The sequence below is a fragment of the Oncorhynchus nerka genome, linkage group LG6 (assembly GCF_034236695.1).
Source record: "Oncorhynchus nerka isolate Pitt River linkage group LG6, Oner_Uvic_2.0, whole genome shotgun sequence".
NCBI lineage: Eukaryota > Metazoa > Chordata > Actinopteri > Salmoniformes > Salmonidae > Oncorhynchus > Oncorhynchus nerka.
The window spans coordinates 79,795,788-79,814,417 of record NC_088401.1 but is presented as its reverse complement, the minus strand read 5'-3'; the positions used below and the strand labels follow the sequence as shown (position 1 = coordinate 79,814,417).

General features: G+C 46.8%; 1 protein-coding gene across 11 annotated transcripts in view; it reads right to left on the bottom strand.

Moving 5' to 3' along the window:
* Positions 1-2,362: 2,362 nt before the first annotated feature.
* LOC115130084 (UDP-N-acetylglucosamine--peptide N-acetylglucosaminyltransferase 110 kDa subunit) overlaps positions 2,363-18,630 on the bottom strand; it is a 37,366-nt gene continuing 21,098 nt past the window's right edge. For 6 of the 11 annotated variants that reach the window (XM_065019904.1, XM_065019906.1, XM_065019905.1 and 3 more), the window contains exons 13-23: positions 17,124-17,282; positions 16,728-16,817; positions 16,420-16,545; positions 10,199-10,369; positions 8,915-9,031; positions 8,114-8,284; positions 6,489-6,536; positions 6,086-6,238; positions 4,972-5,224; positions 4,376-4,499; positions 2,363-3,803 (exon numbers count right to left, since the gene is read on the bottom strand). In XM_065019904.1, the coding sequence (XP_064875976.1) occupies positions 3,623-3,803; positions 4,376-4,499; positions 4,972-5,224; positions 6,086-6,238; positions 6,489-6,536; positions 8,114-8,284; positions 8,915-9,031; positions 10,199-10,369; positions 16,420-16,545; positions 16,728-16,817; positions 17,124-17,282 (1,593 nt within the window). In that variant the 3' untranslated portion in view covers positions 2,363-3,622. The other 5 variants (XM_065019909.1, XM_065019910.1, XM_065019912.1 and 2 more) reach the window with 2 other exon arrangements.

Sequence of the window (18,630 nt, the reverse complement as noted above, 5' to 3'; positions counted from 1 at the left end):
TACCTATGATAAATTACAGGCCTCATCTTTTTAAGTGGGAGAACTTGCACATCTGGTGGCTGATTAAATACTTTTTTGCCCCACTGTATTACTGCCATTTGATTTAACGATCTCCTGTGGTATCTATTTGCGGCCGTGGCACAGTGATCAAGGGTTCCTTTGACCCTGTGCAGCATCAAACAGCCATCAAGGTCAAACATCAAGAGCTGAGTGACGTGACAAGGAGAAAGTACAACCTTCTCCATAACATGAAGGTCGGCATTGTTTGTGGTGCAAAAAAAAAAAAAAAAAATCGCTGTTAATGCCGCAATCTTCTATTGCTATATATTTATTTGGAATTTTAAAATGAATTATGTACCTATAGACTCTTGTAGAATATAGCTTACAAATGCTTCAGCCATGAACTGAAACTAATGTGGATGTTATGGATGGTCATCCCACAAGCAGCAACACATTACACCACATGTAAATTACATGAGGTAGGTTTCCATGGCCACAGATTTCCATGCAAATATTCTAGTTTGCATAAAGAAAACATGTGCATTTACCCACCAGTGCCGTGGTTCCACCAAACAAGACTTGTTGCAGATTTTTAAAAATCAGTGCGTGATAAAGTAGTGCACACAATGTACTTGAACTTAAAGATGCCCTCTAGGATCTTAAGCATAACATATTGTGCAATATCACACGAAATGGATGAAAAAGTACACAATTGGATGATGTAGTACACAAAATGGGTACCAGCTTCAAAACTATTGGCTGAAATTAGTGCATTCATTCACTTTTTCCAAATTTTGTTACAGCCTTATTCTAAAATGGATTAAATGTGTGTAGATTGAGGAAAATACAATACCACATAATGACAAAGCAAAAAAAAGGATTGCAGACATTTTTGCAAATGTATTACAAATTTAAAAAACGGAAATATCCCATTTACGTAAGTATTCAGACCCTTTACTCAGTACTTTGTTTATAAGCACCTTTGGCAGCGATTACAGCCTTGAGTCTTCTTGGGTATGACCCTATAAGCTTGGCACATCTGTATTTGGGGAGTTTCTCCCATTCTTCTCTGCAGATCCTCTCAAGCTCTGTCAGGTTGGATGGGGAGCGTTGCTGCACAGCTATTTTCAGGTCTCTCCAGAGATGTTCGAGCTCTGGCTGGGCCAATCAAGGACATTCAGAGATTTGTCCCGGAGCCACTTCTGCGTTGTCTTGGGTGTGTGCTTAGGATCGTGGTCCTGTTGAAGGGTGAACCTTCTTCCCAGTCTGAGGTCATGAGCCCTCTGGAGCAGGTTGTCATCAAGGATCTCTGTACTTTTCTCCGTTTATCTTTCCCTCGATCCTGATTAGTCTCCCAGTCCCTGCCGCTGTAAAACATCCCCACAGTATGATGCTGCCACCACGCTAAGCCGTAGGGATGGTGCCAGGTTTCCTCAAGATGTGATGCTTGGCATTTGGGTCAAAGAGTTCAATCTTGGTTTCATCAGACCAGGGAATCTTGGTTTAATCAGACCAGGGAGTCTCGTTTCTCAGGCCTAAAATCATGACATCATTCAACATAACAATGCAGGTCCAAATACACTAGCTCACTTGAATAAGTAAACATACACTACATTACCAAAAGTATGTGGACACCTGATCATTGAACATCTCATTCCAAAATCCTGGGTATTAATATGGAGTTGGTTCCCCCCTGTTGCTGCTGTAACAGCCTCCACTCTTCCGAGGTTTTCCACTAATGTTGGAACATTGCTGGGACTTGCTTCCATTCAGACACAAGAGCATTAGTGAGGTCGGGCACTGATTTTGGGCAATTAGGCCTGGCTCGCAGTTGGAGTTCCAATTCATCCCAAAGGTGTTCATTGGGGGTGAGGTCAGGGCTCTGTCCAGGCCAGTAAAGTTCTTCCACAGCGATCTCGACAAACCACTTCTGTATGGACCACACTTTGTGCCCGGGGTCATTGTCATGCTGAAACAGGAAAGGGCCTTCCCCAACCTGTTGCCCAAGTTGGAAGCACAGAATCATCTAGAATGTCATTGGATGCTGTAGCATTAAGATTTCCCTTCACTAAGAGGCCTAGCCCGAACCATGAAAAACAGCCCCAGAACACTGTTGATGAATGCATTTGTTGTTTCGTAACTATTACACTACTATAGGATGTTACATATAGACAATCTATTTACAGCTTTGAAAAACGCCACAGTTCCCATCGTGTCTTGTGTAGTTTAGAAAATTCTAAATAGTTTTTATACCAAATTGAGTAAAACAAAAACAGATCTGTAAGGTGGAAGCAATATGGGTGAATGTGCTCCAACACCACCCTGATTTAAGGTAGTAAAATGATCCACACATTCCAAGAGGTTGGCCTTATTTCTTTATTTCAACAGACATGGAGTCAGAGCCTTGCAGCATACCAGACAGAGCTTCAATAAAACAAAGGCAAGAGTACAAAACTAAAACTGCTCAGAAAATACTTACCTAGGCCATTCCTGGTTTGAGTGATAAAAATCAATCATTGCATGGGGAGAGGAGCAGCGAAGGGTGAAAGAAAAACAGGGCCATTCCAATGGGGTAGTACTGAAACTCTCACTTTATCCACAAGGTTTGGTCTTAACAAGCATAGTGCGTGACATCGAACAAGAGGACAAAGCCATCGAGAATATTTTTTGTTTTCTTACATTGACACATGACAAAATCCTTCAAAGTTGGCATTTGGGTGGTGGGGGAAGGAAGTGGTTATGATCTTCCTCTCTGAAATCTGATTATGAAACTCTTACTCAAATCCTGGCAGAGTTATTACCAAGAGCAGCTGCAAACTAAAGACAATGTTTTAACATGTTTAAGCCGATTCAATGTTTTCAGTTCAAGACGAGTGACTAGATCTTCAACACAGTCCCTTTGTACTCTTATATAACATCAACCTCTTATTACATATTCAATTATTACATAGAGGCTTGGGACTGGCTCTCAAACCTCAAGGCCCTAATGAGTCCCATATACACACACAGAAGGGAAGTGAAAAAGCCAAGGGGGGTCTCTTCTAGGCGCTGTATGGAGGGAGGGAGGGATGGATGGAGAAGGGGTGTTCCTCCTCTCGTACCCAGTGTGGATGCTGTGGTTTGGGGGAAGAGTCTCAGGTGAAGGGCAGAGTGGTTCTGGCTCAGTCTGGCTCAGGGAAACCAACATGGATGGGATATGATGACGAGGGAGGTGAATGGCAGGGAGGGGGTAGAGGGAGACACACCTGCAGGCTCTACAACAGACAAGAGTCCAAGTCACAGGGGAGGGAGGAAGGGATGAAGGGGGCTAAAGGGGAGCAGATAGGCGCTAGGCTTTGGGCAGGAGGGGCAGAGTGGTGGGTTAGGGGTGATTGGGGGTCAGAGTTCAAGCCCAGATGCTTCTGCTGCTCTGGAGGGACTGGAGATAAGAGGTCTGGGGTTTAGAGGTCAGGGTGGGGGCGACGTGCATCGATTGATGGGACGTCAGGTTCAGGGGGGTCGCGTCCCATAAAGCACCATGTTCCTTTTTGTAGTGCACTACCTATGTCTCGGGCCTCGGTCATAGGCAGTGTACTATATAGAGAATAGGGTGCCATTTGGGACACAACCTGGGTCTGGGACTTCAGGCGCTCTCACTGCTCTCGTTGGGCTGCAGTTTGACCAGGTGGTCTGGCTTGCTGCCGCTGGCGTGACGCTCCCACATCTGCAGGTAGAGCTTCTCCAGATCCATCGTGTACTGCTTGGTGTTGAACAGAGGGCTGCAGATACGCTGCTTCCACACACGGGACCGGATCATCTTCAGACTGGGGGGGAGAACCGGGTCAGTTACAGCAATGGAGAGAAGAGAGGGAGGCAGATTGAGAGTGAGAGAAGAGAGGGAGGCAGATTGAGAGTGAGAAGAGAGGGAGGCAGATTGAGAGTGAGAGAAGAGAGGGAGGCAGATTGAGAGTGAGAGAAGAGAGGGAGGCAGATTGAGAGTGAGAAGAGAGGGAGGCAGATTGAGAGTGAGAAGAGAGGGAGGCAGATTGAGAGTGAGAAGAGAGTGAGGCAGATTGAGAGTGAGAGAAGAGAGTGAGGCAGATTGAGTGTGAGAAGAGAGTGAGGCAGATTGAGTGTGAGACGAGAGGGAGGCAGATTGAGAGTGAGACGAGAGGGAGGCAGATTGAGTGTGAGAAGAGAGTGAGGCAGATTGAGTGTGAGAAGAGAGTGAGGCAGATTGAGTGTGAGAAGAGAGGGAGGCAGATTGAGAGTGAGAAGAGAGGGAGGCAGATTGAGAGTGAGAGAAGAGAGGGAGGCAGATTGAGAGTGAGAAGAGAGGGAGGAGGATTGAGAGACAGAACTAGCTGGAGTGTGTGTGTTGGTCAGAGGTCCTTACTATTCCATATCACAACCCAGTTTGACAGCCACGTCCTCATATTCCTGTCTGGTGTGGGCGATGAGCTCAGGACAGCCCAGACACTGTAGCTGAGAGGCTGCCACGCGCGACGCCAGGGTCTCACCTGTACGGGCACACGGCACATTTTAAACACCGACCTGTCGTTCACCCACCACCGTTACAACAGCACACAGAACCTGTCACCCACCACCGTTACAACAGCACACAGAACCGTTCACCCACCACCGTTACAACAGCACACAGAACCGTTCACCCACCACCGTTACAACAGCACACAGAACCGTTCACCCACCACCGTTACAACAGCACACAGAACCGTTCACCCACCACCGTTACAACAGCACACAGAACCGTTCACCCACCACCGTTACAACAGCACACAGAACCGTTCACCCACCACCGTTACAACAGCGCACACAACCGTTCACCCCAAATATCTCTCCTTTCTCTGTAGTGTGTATTTGTTCCCATCACAGATTAGAAAGGAAATGACGGACTCCCTCCAGCTCATATCAACACCAATCCAACTCTTTGATTTGTGGAGGCTAGTGAACGAGTGCAAAGCTCCGCCTCACCTGGCATGGTAACCATGGGAGTCCCGGCCCAGAGGACGTCCATGCCGGTGGTGTGTCCGTTACAGAGGGGCGTGTCCAGACACACGTCGGCCAGCTGGCCCCGTCTCACGTGCTCCTCCTTGGGCGCCACGGGAGAGAAGATGATGCGGGAGCCGGGCAGGCCGAAGTTCTGGGCGTACTGCTGGATGTTGGGCTCGCCCACCGCAGGGAAACGCAGCAACCACAGAACACTGTTGGGAACACGCTTCAGGATCTACAGGAGAGATGGAGACGAGGTCAGTAAGAGGTGCTGTGTCTGAAACAGAACACTGTTGGGAACACGCTTCAGGATCTACAGGAGAGACCGGAGACGAGGTCAGTAAGAGGTGCTGTGTCTGAAACAGAACACTGTTGGGAACACGCTTCAGGATCTACAGGAGATACCGGAGACGAGGTCAGTAAGAGGTGCTGTGTCTGAAACAGAACACTGTTGGGAACACGCTTCAGGATCTACAGGAGAGACCGGAGACAAGGTCAGTAAGAGGTGCTGTGTGTCTGAAATGGCACTACTGTTGACCAGAGCCCCTATATAGTGTACTACTGTTGACCAGAGCCCCTATATAGTGTACTACTGTTGACCAGAGCCCCTATATAGTGTACTACTGTTGACCAGAGCCCCTATATAGTGTACTACCGTTGACCAGAGCCCCTATATAGTGTACTACCGTTGACCAGAGCCCCTATATAGTGTACTACTGTTGACCAGAGCCCCTATATAGTGTACTACTGTTGACCAGAGCCCCTATATAGTGTACTACTGTTGACCAGAGCCCCTATATAGTGTACTACTGTTGACCAGAGCCCCTATATAGTGTACTACTGTTGACCAGAGCCCCTATATAGTGTACTACTGTTGACCAGAGCCCCTATATAGTGTACTACTGTTGACCAGAGCCCCTATATAGTGTACTCCTGTTGACCAGAGCATAGGGCCTGGTCAAAGCTAATAGACTATCACATAGGGACTAAGATGCCATTTCACCCGGAGAGTCAGGGACAAGAGGAATTCCTGAAGAAACATGAAGAACTCAGACAACAGGATGATTGGAACAGTGTTTTCTAGCTTGATGCTTACATTGGCCCACATCTGCAGGGTGGGAGGGTCGATCTTGTAGAGCTGGTTGAAGTTGCAGTAGACGATGGAGTCTTCAGGCAGGCCGTACTGGGAGCGGGTTGTCACCACGATGGTACGAGGCACCTCTTCTCCTGTAGCCGCCTTGTTGTTGATCTGAGATGGAGGACAAGGCGGTGGTTACGATGGAAAGATTTATGACCAGAGAGAAACGAGGGGGGCAGAGAGAGGGTCAGAGGAGAGACCAGTGCGTAGTGACAGTGTTTCCCTTACACCCCTGTTCGGTCTCAGAGCTGAGAAAACAGACAACAGTAATGGAACCATTTCCCCAGGTGTCCTAACCCAAAAGTAGACATGCAAGTGACCCAATGTCTTTCTCTAGTACTACCCTGTGTGTGTGTCATACCTGGAGGGATACAGACCCTGATACTACAACCACCTCCAATGGAAGTATCTGAAAACACACAGTATACAGGAGATGTAACACTACACTCTAGTCATGTCATATGGCTGGGTTCAAAGGTCAACCACAAAGGTGCTTCATCCAACCAACAAAATAAGCTGATATTCATTCTTATCCAGTACCTGTGTGGTGGTGTCAGTGCCCCCCCCCCCCTCCCTCCAGTACCTGTGTGGTGGTGTCAGTGCGTGTCCCCCCCCCACCCTCCAGTACCTGTGTGGTGGTGTCAGTGCGTGTCCCCCAGTAGCCGTGTGGTGGTGTCAGTGCGTGTGCCCCCCTCCAGTAGCGGTGTAGTGGCCAGTCCCCCCCAGTACCTGTGTAGTGGCCAGTCCCCCCCCAGTACCTGTGTAGTGGCCAGTCCCCCCCAGTACCTGTGTGGTGGCCAGTCCCCCCCAGTACCTGTGTGGTGGCCAGTCCCCCCAGTACCTGTGTGGTGGCCAGTCCCCCCCCCCCACAGTACCTGTGTGGTGGCCAGTCCCCCCCCCCCAGTACCTGTGTAGTGGCCAGTCCCCCCCAGTACCTGTGTAGTGGCCAGTCCCCCCCAGTACCTGTGTAGTGGCCAGTCCCCCCCCAGTACCTGTGTAGTGGCCAGTCCCCCCTCTCCAGTACCTGTGTAGTGGCCAGTCCTCCCCCCAGTACCTGTGTAGTGGCCAGTCCTCCCCCCCCCAGTACCTGTGTAGTGGCCAGTCCCCCCCAGTACCTGTGTAGTGGCCAGTCCCCCCCCCAGTACCTGTGTAGTGGCCAGTCCCCCCCCCAGTACCTGTGTAGTGGCCAGTCCCCCCCCCAGTACCTGTGTAGTGGCCAGTCCCCCCCCCAGTACCTGTGTAGTGGCCAGTCCCCCCCTCCAGTACCTGTGTAGTGGCCAGTCCTCCCCCCAGTACCTGTGTAGTGGCCAGTCCCCCCCCCAGTACCTGTGTAGTGGCCAGTCCCCCCCCAGTACCTGTGTAGTGGCCAGTCCCCCCTCTCCAGTACCTGTGTAGTGGCCAGTCCCCCCCCCAGTACCTGTGTAGTGGCCAGTCCCCCCCAGTACCTGTGTAGTGGCCAGTCCCCCCCCAGTACCTGTGTAGTGGCCAGTCCCCCCTCTCCAGTACCTGTGTAGTGGCCAGTCCCCCCCCCAGTACCTGTGTAGTGGCCAGTCCCCCAGTACCTGTGTAGTGGCCAGTCCCCCCCCCAGTACCTGTGTAGTGGCCAGTCCCCCCCAGTACCTGTGTAGTGGCCAGTCCCCCCCTCCAGTACCTGTGTAGTGGCCAGTCCCCCCTCTCCAGTACCTGTGTAGTGGCCAGTCCCCCTCTCCAGTACCTGTGTAGTGGCCAGTCCCCCTCTCCAGTACCTGTGTAGTGGCCAGTCCCCCCCCCCAGTACCTGTGTAGTGGCCAGTCCCCCCTCTCCAGTACCTGTGTAGTGGCCAGTCCCCCCCCAGTACCTGTGTAGTGGCCAGTCCCCCCTCTCCAGTACCTGTGTAGTGGCCAGCCCCCCCCAGTACCTGTGTAGTGGCCAGCCCCCCCCAGTGTAGTGGCCAGTCCCCCCCCCCTCTCCAGTACCTGTGTAGTGGCCAGTCCCCCCCCCCAGTACCTGTGTAGTGGCCAGTCCGTTGCTGACAGTGAATCCGTTGATGGTGACCTGAATCTGTCCCTGGTTGATCATGTTGATGATGGCCTCAGCTGCTGTGTTCATGGGGATGACAGGCATGGACAGAGCCCCGTTGGTTTCTGCTACTCCACTGTCCCCACTGGCACACCTCATCTGGAGAGGAGACCACAAAAAGGAAGGAAGGAAGGAGTGATTTACAAAGCATTTTCAGGAGGATAAAAGGGGGCAAAAAAAATAAAAATAAATATAACTCTTCACAGTTCAAATTGAAGAACAGGAACAGACAATGGGGCTCTCCAATAGTTGGTGGGTCCTAGTCAAATGGAAATATGGTCAAAGAACATTCCCACAGTCCCACCTTGACGTCAGACAGGCTGTCTAGGAAGGATTAGGGCTATTCACCATCTCACCTTGACGTCAGACAGGCTGTCTAGGAAGGATTAGGGCTATTCACCATCTCACCTTGACGTCAGACAGGCTGTCTAGGAAGGATTAGGGCTATTCACCATCTCACCTTGACGTCAGACAGGCTGTCTAGGAAGGATTAGGGCTATTCACCATCTCACCTTGACGTCAGACAGGCTGTCTATGAAGGATTAGGGCTATTCACCATCTCACCTTGACGTCAGACAGGCTGTCTAGGAAGGATTAGGGCTATTCACCATCTCACCTTGACGTCAGGCAGGCTGTCCAGGAAGGATTAGGGCTATTCACCATCTCACCTTGACCACCTTGACATCAGGCAGGCTGTCCAGGAAGGGTTATGGCTATTCACCATCTCACCTTGACCACCTTGACGTCAGGCAGGCTGTCCAGGAAGGCCTTGAGGTCGATGCCATTCAGAACGATGCGGTTGTCAAAGATGTGGCCGTTTGACTTGAAGTCAATCACCGCCTTTTTCTGTTGAAGAAAACACCACAAGATTACTGGAGGTGAAGAGGTGAACTACATGTCAAGTGTTGTTACAAGAAACCAAGTCAGGGTTGTAGATCTAAAAAGCAGACATTTTCATTCATCAAAGCTGGTCTTTTTTCTTTCAGATCAAGGCATTTAAAAAAATACATACATACATTCTCCAGGGTCTCATTTTCAAGACTGCCCTGGAAACAATTCATCAACAGGATCGGTCTCAAAACACCATCAATTTACTTTTTCACATCTCAAAAAATCTAATTCAAAAGAGGCATAACATTTCACATCAATCAAAACAAGTGCAATTCTCCACCACATTCCTCATTAAAGTCCCGAACTGACTCTTTCGAGACCAGACCGTCAAGACCCAGTGGCCTGCAGGTCATTCCATGCGCAAGGGTGACAATAACGAAACAATCTTCCCAGACTCTGAGACCAGAGGAACCTCTAGAACCAGCAAGTCTTGAGTGTAAGAATATTTTAAGATTAGTCCTCTGCGTTGAGTATTGAGGTTTAATTAGGGAATTTAACGATCAATGGAAATAGTTGTTTTTCAGTTCAACATCTAGTTAGAATCTGTGTAAGTTAGAATCATGAGTGTCACCACAGAGTGTGTAGCCCAAACTATTGGACTGCAGGGTAGCCTAGTGGTTAGAGCGTTGGACTAGTAAACGGAAGGTTGCAAGTTCAAACCCCCGAGCTGACAAGGTCGTTCTGCCCCTGAACAGGCAGTTAACCCACTGTTCCTAGGCAGTCATTGAAAATAATAATTTGTTCTTAACTGACTTGCCTGGTTAAATAAAGGTCAAAATAAAAAATTCAGACGCCTTTGGGATGTCTCAGTCCCCCCCCCAGTACAAACACCGGTCTAGCTCGTTCACCTTCCATCACCGATATGGAAGTGCGAAACAGGCGGATGTGGTGAGACGCATCCAATGCAAAAAAAACACAAAAAAACCGACCTTAGAAATATTTCGCAAATAAGATTTCCGCTCAAAACATTCAAAACGCAAAATTAAACACATAAAACTGATCCATTACAGCAGAACAAGAAGCTTGCAATTTCAACCAATCACTGTACATTAGCCGCACAATATGGTTCAATCAAGCCACACGTCAACAAACCATTGTTTACTGGATAAACAGGAATCTCACCTTGAGGTGGGGGAACATGTTAGCGTGGTCTCCGATGAAGAAGGTGTGTGGCATGTAGGCTAGTTTCTCAGAGTACTGCTCTGCCACCTCGAAGGGGGACGTCTCCTTGTCTGACACAATGTAGTCCATGAAGGGAGCTCCGCTGGTTCCCGGGTAGCCCAGCCACATACACTGAGAAGGGGAGAGAGAGCAGTTGGCAGTGTGAGCTTTATTTGGACATTCATTTTACTCCGGCACTGGTGTAGTGGTGAGGAGCGTACACTATTTATGAGGTCATCATTTCTCAATCAAAGACGGTACCGACAGATGTAGCCTATTGAATATCCCTGTAGAATAGACCTCTGGACCAATCATTCACATCCCTGTAGAATAGACCTCTGGACCAATCATTCACATCCCTGTAGAATAGACCTCTGGACCAATCATTCACATCCCTGTAGAATAGACCTCTGGACCAATCATTCACATCCCTGTAGAATAGACCTCTGGACCAATCATTCACATCCCTGTAGAATAGACCTCTGGACCAATCATTCACATCCCTGTAGAATAGACCTCTGGACCAATCATTCACATCCCTGTAGAATAGACCTCTGACCAATCATTCACATCCCTGTAGAATAGACCTCTGACCAAACATTCACATCCCTGTAGAATAGACCTCTGACCAATCATTCACATCCCTGTAGAATAGACCTCTGACCAATCATTCACATCCCTGTAGAATAGACCTCTGACCAAACATTCACATCCCTGTAGAATAGACCTCTGACCAAACATTCACATCCCTGTAGAATAGACCTCTGACCAATCATTCACATCCCTGTAGAATAGACCTCTGACCAATCATTCACATCCCTGTAGAATAGACCTCTGGACCAAACATTCACATCCCTGTAGAATAGACCTCTGACCAATCATTCACATCCCTGTAGAATAGACCTCCTGACCAATCATTCACATCCCTGTAGAATAGACCTCTGACCAATCATTCACATCCCTGTAGAATAGACCTCTGACCAAACATTCACATCCCTGTAGAATAGACCTCTGACCAATCATTCACATCCCTGTAGAATAGACCTCTGACCAATCATTCACATCCCTGTAGAATAGACCTCTGGACCAAACATTCACATCCCTGTAGAATAGACCTCTGACCAATCATTCACATCCCTGTAGAATAGACCTCCTGACCAATCATTCACATCCCTGTAGAATAGACCTCTGACCAATCATTCACATCCCTGTAGAATAGACCTCCTGACCAATCATTCACATCCCTGTAGAATAGACCTCTGACCAATCATTCACATCCCTGTAGAATAGACCTCTGACCAATCATTCACACCCCTGTAGAATAGACCTCCACCCAGACAGTGTGTTGAAGGCATAACAGCACCTCTTCAACCTCAGGAGGCCGAAGAAATCTGACTTGGTCCCTAAGACGTCTCACAAACTTTCAGATGCACAATTGAGAGCATCCTGTCGGGACTGTATCCCCGCCTGGTACATGACCAATACCATGTGATAAATGTGTATGTGACCAATACCATGTGATAGGATTTTTTTGTTGTCTAAGGAACAGTTCATATATATATATATATATATTTTTTTAAATAGCCTCAAAACACCAAATTAGGCATACCTATTTTCCAAATAGGCCACCATCACTGTCAATCAGGAATGGTCCTTCATCACATTCTAACTGCATATCTGCCAATCATTTGATCTCAATCACTTTCATGGGGATATGCAGTTAGATGTTGTTGAATTACTGTTTCATGAGCAAATTAAAGCAGATGGTGTTAACTATTACACTTATAGGCCTATTTTGTTTCAAAGCATACAGTGTACAAAACATTACGAACGCCTCCATGACAGACTGACCAGGTGAAAGCTATGATCCCTTAATGATGTTACTTGTTAAATCCACTTGGGTGTAGATTAAGGCAGGGAGACATGTTAAAGAAGGACTTTTAAGCCTTGAGATAATTGAGACCTTGATTGTGTGTGTGTGACATTCAGAGGGTGAAGGGGCAAGACAAAAGATTTAAGTTCCTTTGAACGGGGTATGGTAGTAGGTGCCAAGCGTACCGGTTTGTGTCAAGAACTGCAACGCTGCTGGGTATTCCACGCTCAACAGTTTCCTGTGTGTGTCAAGAATGGTCCGAGCCCCAAAGGACATCCAGCCAACTTGACAACTGTGGGAAGCATTGCAGTCAACATGGACCAGTATACCTGTGGATGCTTGACACCTTGCAGAGTCAACATGGACCAGTATACCTGTGGATGCTTGACACCTTGTAGAGTCAACATGGACCAGTATACCTGTGGATGCTTGACACCTTGCAGAGTCAACATGGACCAGTATACCTGTGGATGCTTGACACCTTGTAGAGTCCATGCCCTGACAAACTGAGGCAGTTATGAGGGCAAAAGGGGGTGTAACTCAATATTAAGGAGTTCTTAATGTTTTGTACACTCAGTATATCCTGCCTACAGGAACATGACAAAGATTTTTTATAACTAATCCAAGAGAGGTTGTGGTCTGACATTTCCAACAGGAGCAAATTAATCAGTGGGCAGAACAAGCAACGAGGTGGGCAGAATCAAGCACGCGTTAGCAAGATCCTATTGGCACGTTGTAGCATATTGCTGTTAGGGAACACCTAATCTGTGAAGTGTGCATGTGCAATATCTCAATTTGCCCTGACGCTCCTAAAAAGAGAGAGGAGTGGGAGGAGATGGATTTTTGGCCTACATTCTGCAAATGTCCCATTTGAATTAAATTTGTTTTTCTCAATATGTTTTTCTGTTTCCAAATCTAGAATCTTTAAGAGTGGAGTAAGTTTTGTAGACTGTCAAAGTTTGGCAGCTGAATCTTTAAGAGTAGAGTTTGGCAGTCTACAAAACTTACTCCACTCTTAAAGATTCTAGATTTGGAAGCAGAAAAACAGAGAAAAACACATTTAATTAAAATGGGACATTTGCAGAATGTAGGCCAAAAATCCATCTCCTCCCACTGCCGGCCACTGGGCTTCCTCATTGCCGTGTTTGTTTGGTGGTGAGTGGAAATGCCAACCGGTTGCTTCAGATGTAGACATCCAGCGAAACATCTAGCTCACTGTTCTGTGGTGCACACGGTTGAGTTTTGGCTGCGTGAGGATTGTTTGACCATTCAGCTTCGGATAAGAAATGACAGCGGTGTTTATGGCATAATAGCGTATTCCATTATATTCTGTTCCGTTGGGCTACGTAACATACAAATGAATCATTCGGTGATCTTTGCGAGACATCGATTCAGCTTTGATCTGACGTTAGGCCTACTAAACGAGCACCATCGTGAGAAGTGATCATTTTCTATTTGTAATCATCATAACAAAGCAGAGCCTGACTGGTAGATAGTTCCACCGATATTGTCGGCGGAAGACATTGGCCTTTTACCGACATCGGCTGATAATTCAACAGATAACAGATATTAAATAAATTGTCACATTGTAAGAATTCACTATTTGAAGCGTGTTTTTGACAATTGGATGGTAATTTATGAGAACGATGTGGAAAAATATCACTTTCGTTTCCACGCTGTAAAGTGCCTTCAGAAAATAATCAGACTGCTTGACCTTTTCCACATTTGGTTACAGTAAAAATGTATTAAATTGTTTCTCCCCCTTCAATCTACAAACAATACCCCATAATAGACAAAGTAAAAACAGGTTGAGATTTTAAATGATTATTCAGACCCTAGTACTTTGTTGAAGCACCTTTGGCAGCGATTACAGCCTCGAGTCTTCTTGGGTATGACGCTACAAGCTTGGCACACCTGTATTTGGAGAGTTTCTCCGATTCCTCTCCGCAGATCCTCTCAAGTTCTGTCAGGTTGGATGGGGAGCGTCTCTGCACAGCTATTTTCAGGTCTCTCCAGAGATGTTCGATCAGATTCAAGTCTGGGCTCTGGCTGGGCCACTCAAGGACATTCAGAGATTTGTCCCGGAGCCACTTCTGCGTTGTCTTGGGTGTGTGCGTATGGGTGTGATCCTTTTTGAAGGTGAACCTTTGCCCCAGTTTGAGGTCCTGCGCAGGTTTTTAATCAAGGATCTCTCTGTACTTTGCTACGTTCATCTTTCCCTCGATCCTGACTAGTCTCCCAGTCCCCGCCGCTGAAAAACATCCCCACAGCATGATGCTGCCACCACCATGCTTCACCATCGGGATGGTGCCAGGTTGCCTCCAGACGTGACGCATTCAGGCCAAAGAGTTCAATCTTGGTTTCATCAGACCAGAGAATCTTGTTTCTCATGGTCCGAGTCTTTAGGTGCCTTTTGGCAAACTCCAAGTGGGCTGTCATGTGCCTTTTACTGAGGAGTGGCTTCCGTCTGGCCCATCTACCATAAAGGCCTGATTGGTGGAGGGCTGCAGAAATTTGTTGGTACCCTTCCCCAGATCTGTGCCTTGACACAATCGTGTCTCTGAGCTCTGCGGACAATTTCTTCGACCTCATTTGCTCTGACATGCACTGTCAACTGTGGGACGTTATTTAGACAGGTGTGTGCCTTTCCAAATCATGACCAATCAATTAAATTTATCACAGGTGGACTCCAATTTCTGGAAAGATCAAGGATGATCAATGGAAACAGGATGCATCAGAGAACAATTTAGAGTCTAATGGCAAAGGGTGTAAATACTTATAGAAATAAGTGATCTGTTTTACATTAATACATTTTCTAAAATTTCTAAAAACCTGTTTTCACTGTCATTATAGGTTATTGTGTGTAGATTGCAGAAAAAAAAATCCATTGTAGAATAAGGCTGTAACTGTAACGGCTTTCTTCCGTCGAAGGAGTCGGACCAAACTGCAGCGTGGTTAGTTCGATACATGTTTATTGAATGAAATAAACACGACAAATACAAAAATAAGAAACGGAACGTGAAAACCTAGACAGCCTATCTGGTGAAATACATACACACTGAGACAGGAACAATCACCCACAAACACACAGTGAAACCCAGGCTACCTAAATATGGTTCCCAATCAGAGACAACGAGAATCACCTGACTGATTGAGAACCGCCTCAGGCAGCCAAGGCTATGCTAGACACCCCTACTCAGCCACAATCCCAATGCCTACTAAAACCCCAATACGACAACACAATAAACCCATGTCACACCCTGGCCTGACCAAATAACTAAAGAAAACACAAAATACTAAGACCAAGGCGTGACAGTAACGTAACAAAATGTGGACAAAGTTAAGGGGTCTGAATACTTTCCGAAGGCACTATCGTATTGGTAAATTGTCCCCCCCGCAAAAAAAAAATCGGAATCTGTATCAAACCCATAACACCCATATCGGTTAGGCTAAAATAATAATAAGTGATGAGCAGGACTATTAAGCGATTTGAGCGCCCTTCGAGTCAAGCGCTGAAAGGATTGAAAGGGTTCCACAGTAGAGAAGGGGGTCCGTGGCGTTTTATGAACATCAACGCAGACGCGCAGTGAATTCAGATCCTATATCACGTTGGTGGGATGACAAGATTCATGCAGTGGACCAGTTTACCTGCATACGCAATAGAAGTTGTGTTTTTTGTAAGCTAAGGACTCGGGACAGTATGGCGAGTTAAAGTGTGTTGTACACGAGACCCAAGTCCATGACACTGAGGACAGACGTTTTAGCAACCCCTGGTAGAGTTCTGTTTATGGCTGGTCTTGTCAGATTTGGGCCGCTCAAAGAGGTCAAGCCTGCGACCGACGTGCCTCTGCGCACACACATCACTCGCACCACCGCCAGACAGAAGAAACCACCATTTAACTACCTATAGGCCGTTATAGCCTACCGCCTATAGGCCGTTATAGCCTACATATGTATTGCAATGGTCATTTGATAAATTCTCATGAAATTTTGCTGGTAATTAAATATAATTTTTCAGAAATATTCTAACAGCGCCAAGCATTCTCAAATTGAAGAAAAAAAATTAAAAGGTGAGGGAGCATCACTCCCCCCACTCTACAGCAGCACTACACTACATCCCTGTCTGGTAGCCCAGCCACTAAACAGGAGACACAGGAGTATCACTTAGCACTGACTTTATGACAAACCAGTGGCCAGTCACTATCAGTCCTGTGCCTCTGGATATAAACCTCTGGATGCCTCCGCCAATATTCTAGGGGGGGTAAAATGTATAAGAAACTAACATGGCCGAATAAAGCCTGTATCTCACCTGGATGGGAGCGGGGCGCAGGGCAAACAGCTCGTTGCGGGCTCCTTTGGTATAGCCGTTCATATTGACCAGGATGTGGAGTCCATCCTGATGGATCCTGTCTGCTGCCTTACCGTTACACGGGAGCTGACAGAGGACAGACAGGAGGAGTGGACGTGGAGGGAGAGGATTTAAAAATCAGTACTCTCTCAGGTGTTGAATGTGGCTTCAGAGTGGCTCTATGTTCTACAGTATAGAGGAAAGGGCGAGGAGAAAATGAAGCTGCTTCTAAAGTACTTAGATTCAGTTCTCCATCTGCGTTAACTCACCTGTGACAGATCAGTGAAGTGATTGGCCTCGGCCACCACTTTAACCCTAAAGTTGGTGTTGTCATCTGGGCTCAGTGCATAGCAGAACACCTGGGGAGGGAAACAACCAGACATGTTATAACCATGTTACGACCAACTGTTAGAACAGATGCACGGCCAGTATAGTATGGCTGTTATATCTCAATTTAAGATTTGTTTTATTTTTTTAAATAAAATTTAAATGTACCGTTTGGCCACAAATGAATTTGTTAATCCATTATTTATTCAGTTAAGTCTCATTGAGAATAAAACATTTGTTCAAATGACAATCAAATCCGGGTGTGAAATCACTGGTTTTTGCCAATCTGCCTGACAACATCTCTAGTGGTAATGAGACAACAGTAAGAAACCGCTCACCTCAAACTTCTCCGAGCTGTGCATGCCGGGGATGGACTGCATGAGGTGGGAGGTGGGGTGGTTCCCGAAGTCAGAGCTGACATATCCTACCCTCAGACGCCCTGCGCTGGCCTTCAGGTCCTTGGGGTACTCAAAGGCCGGCTTGTGGAGCGCATTGATCTGTGGTGGTACAGGAGGGGGGGCCGTTAGACTATACCACAGCTGATAAACCATCTGTGTCCCAAATTGCACCCTATTCCCTATATAGTGCACTACTTTTAACCAAATGTAGTGCACTATGTAATGACAAGGGTGCCATCTGAGACATTAACCCAAGGCTCTCTTCCAAACAAATCTACACTAGCATCCTACTTTGAATGATTGCTAGTATGGACATTGGAACATCATGGCCTGTCAGATAATGACCTTAAACCTAGTGTAGAAAAGGCCCATGGAGTTGGTGGAATAATCCTTTAATTCATTGCCATTTACTCAGCTGGGCCAGGGGCGCTTTAATTAGGTCAGGTGGAAATGTCTGACAGATCTCAACTCCATAAAAGGAGGAAATTGCCATCGCCTGATCTCACTGCTTTCTCTTCCTTAACTCCATCTCATCCAGAAGTTCTGTGCGTCCATGAATCCACGTAAGTCCACCGACTCTTACCTTTCTACTATCTGTTGCGATGGGAGATCTGGAGATGGGCCATCAGTTATTGTTTATAGTTATTACCGCGGAGCGTGGCTTGGAGCGCACGCTTCAAACATATTGTGTAATGTGAATTGTCAATGATCACAGCCCTACGGATCCTCATAGGCAAATTATGCAATCGATATGGTTCATATGTATTGAAATTAATTATATGTACACATGAAGACAATTGAAAGAGTGAAATGAGAAACGTCATTGTTTGCTAACTGATCCGACTTTGATCATGGGGATTATAGATTGTATAACCATTCACTGTTTGTTTTCTTTCATGATAAATAGTTGTGAGCCTAAATGACTCGCGGATGATTACTATTGACTTCTTAATGAACTGGACTGTTGAATTCCCTAATTTATGTTAATAATGACTGATATGATTTGATCTATGATTATGAATTTGATTGGATACATGTTATTTGTTTCCTTTGTGATGCAGCAGACTACTCAGTAAATATACCACTTTATGGTTAAAGGACTTCCTGCCTCAGTCTCATCCATTCCTCTGTCACCTGACCCGTGACCACCTGCTCACCTTCACTGTCAGTCATCCTACCTGTCCAGCTACCCACACAGATTCCACTAATCTTTCACCTAGCTACTTTCAGGTGGTCCAACTAGACAAGACAGAGTAAAACCAGATCACTCGTCCATAACACAGTTACAACTGGCCTGAACTTGTCCTAACTAACAGCCAACTAACCACACAAACCTAACTCCCCTTAACCCATCTATGACTGAACCAACCTCTTTACCCTGCAAGCAACCCAAGGCTGCTTTTTACTGCTTATTTTTAACCAAACAAAAGACTACGGGCCTAATAAG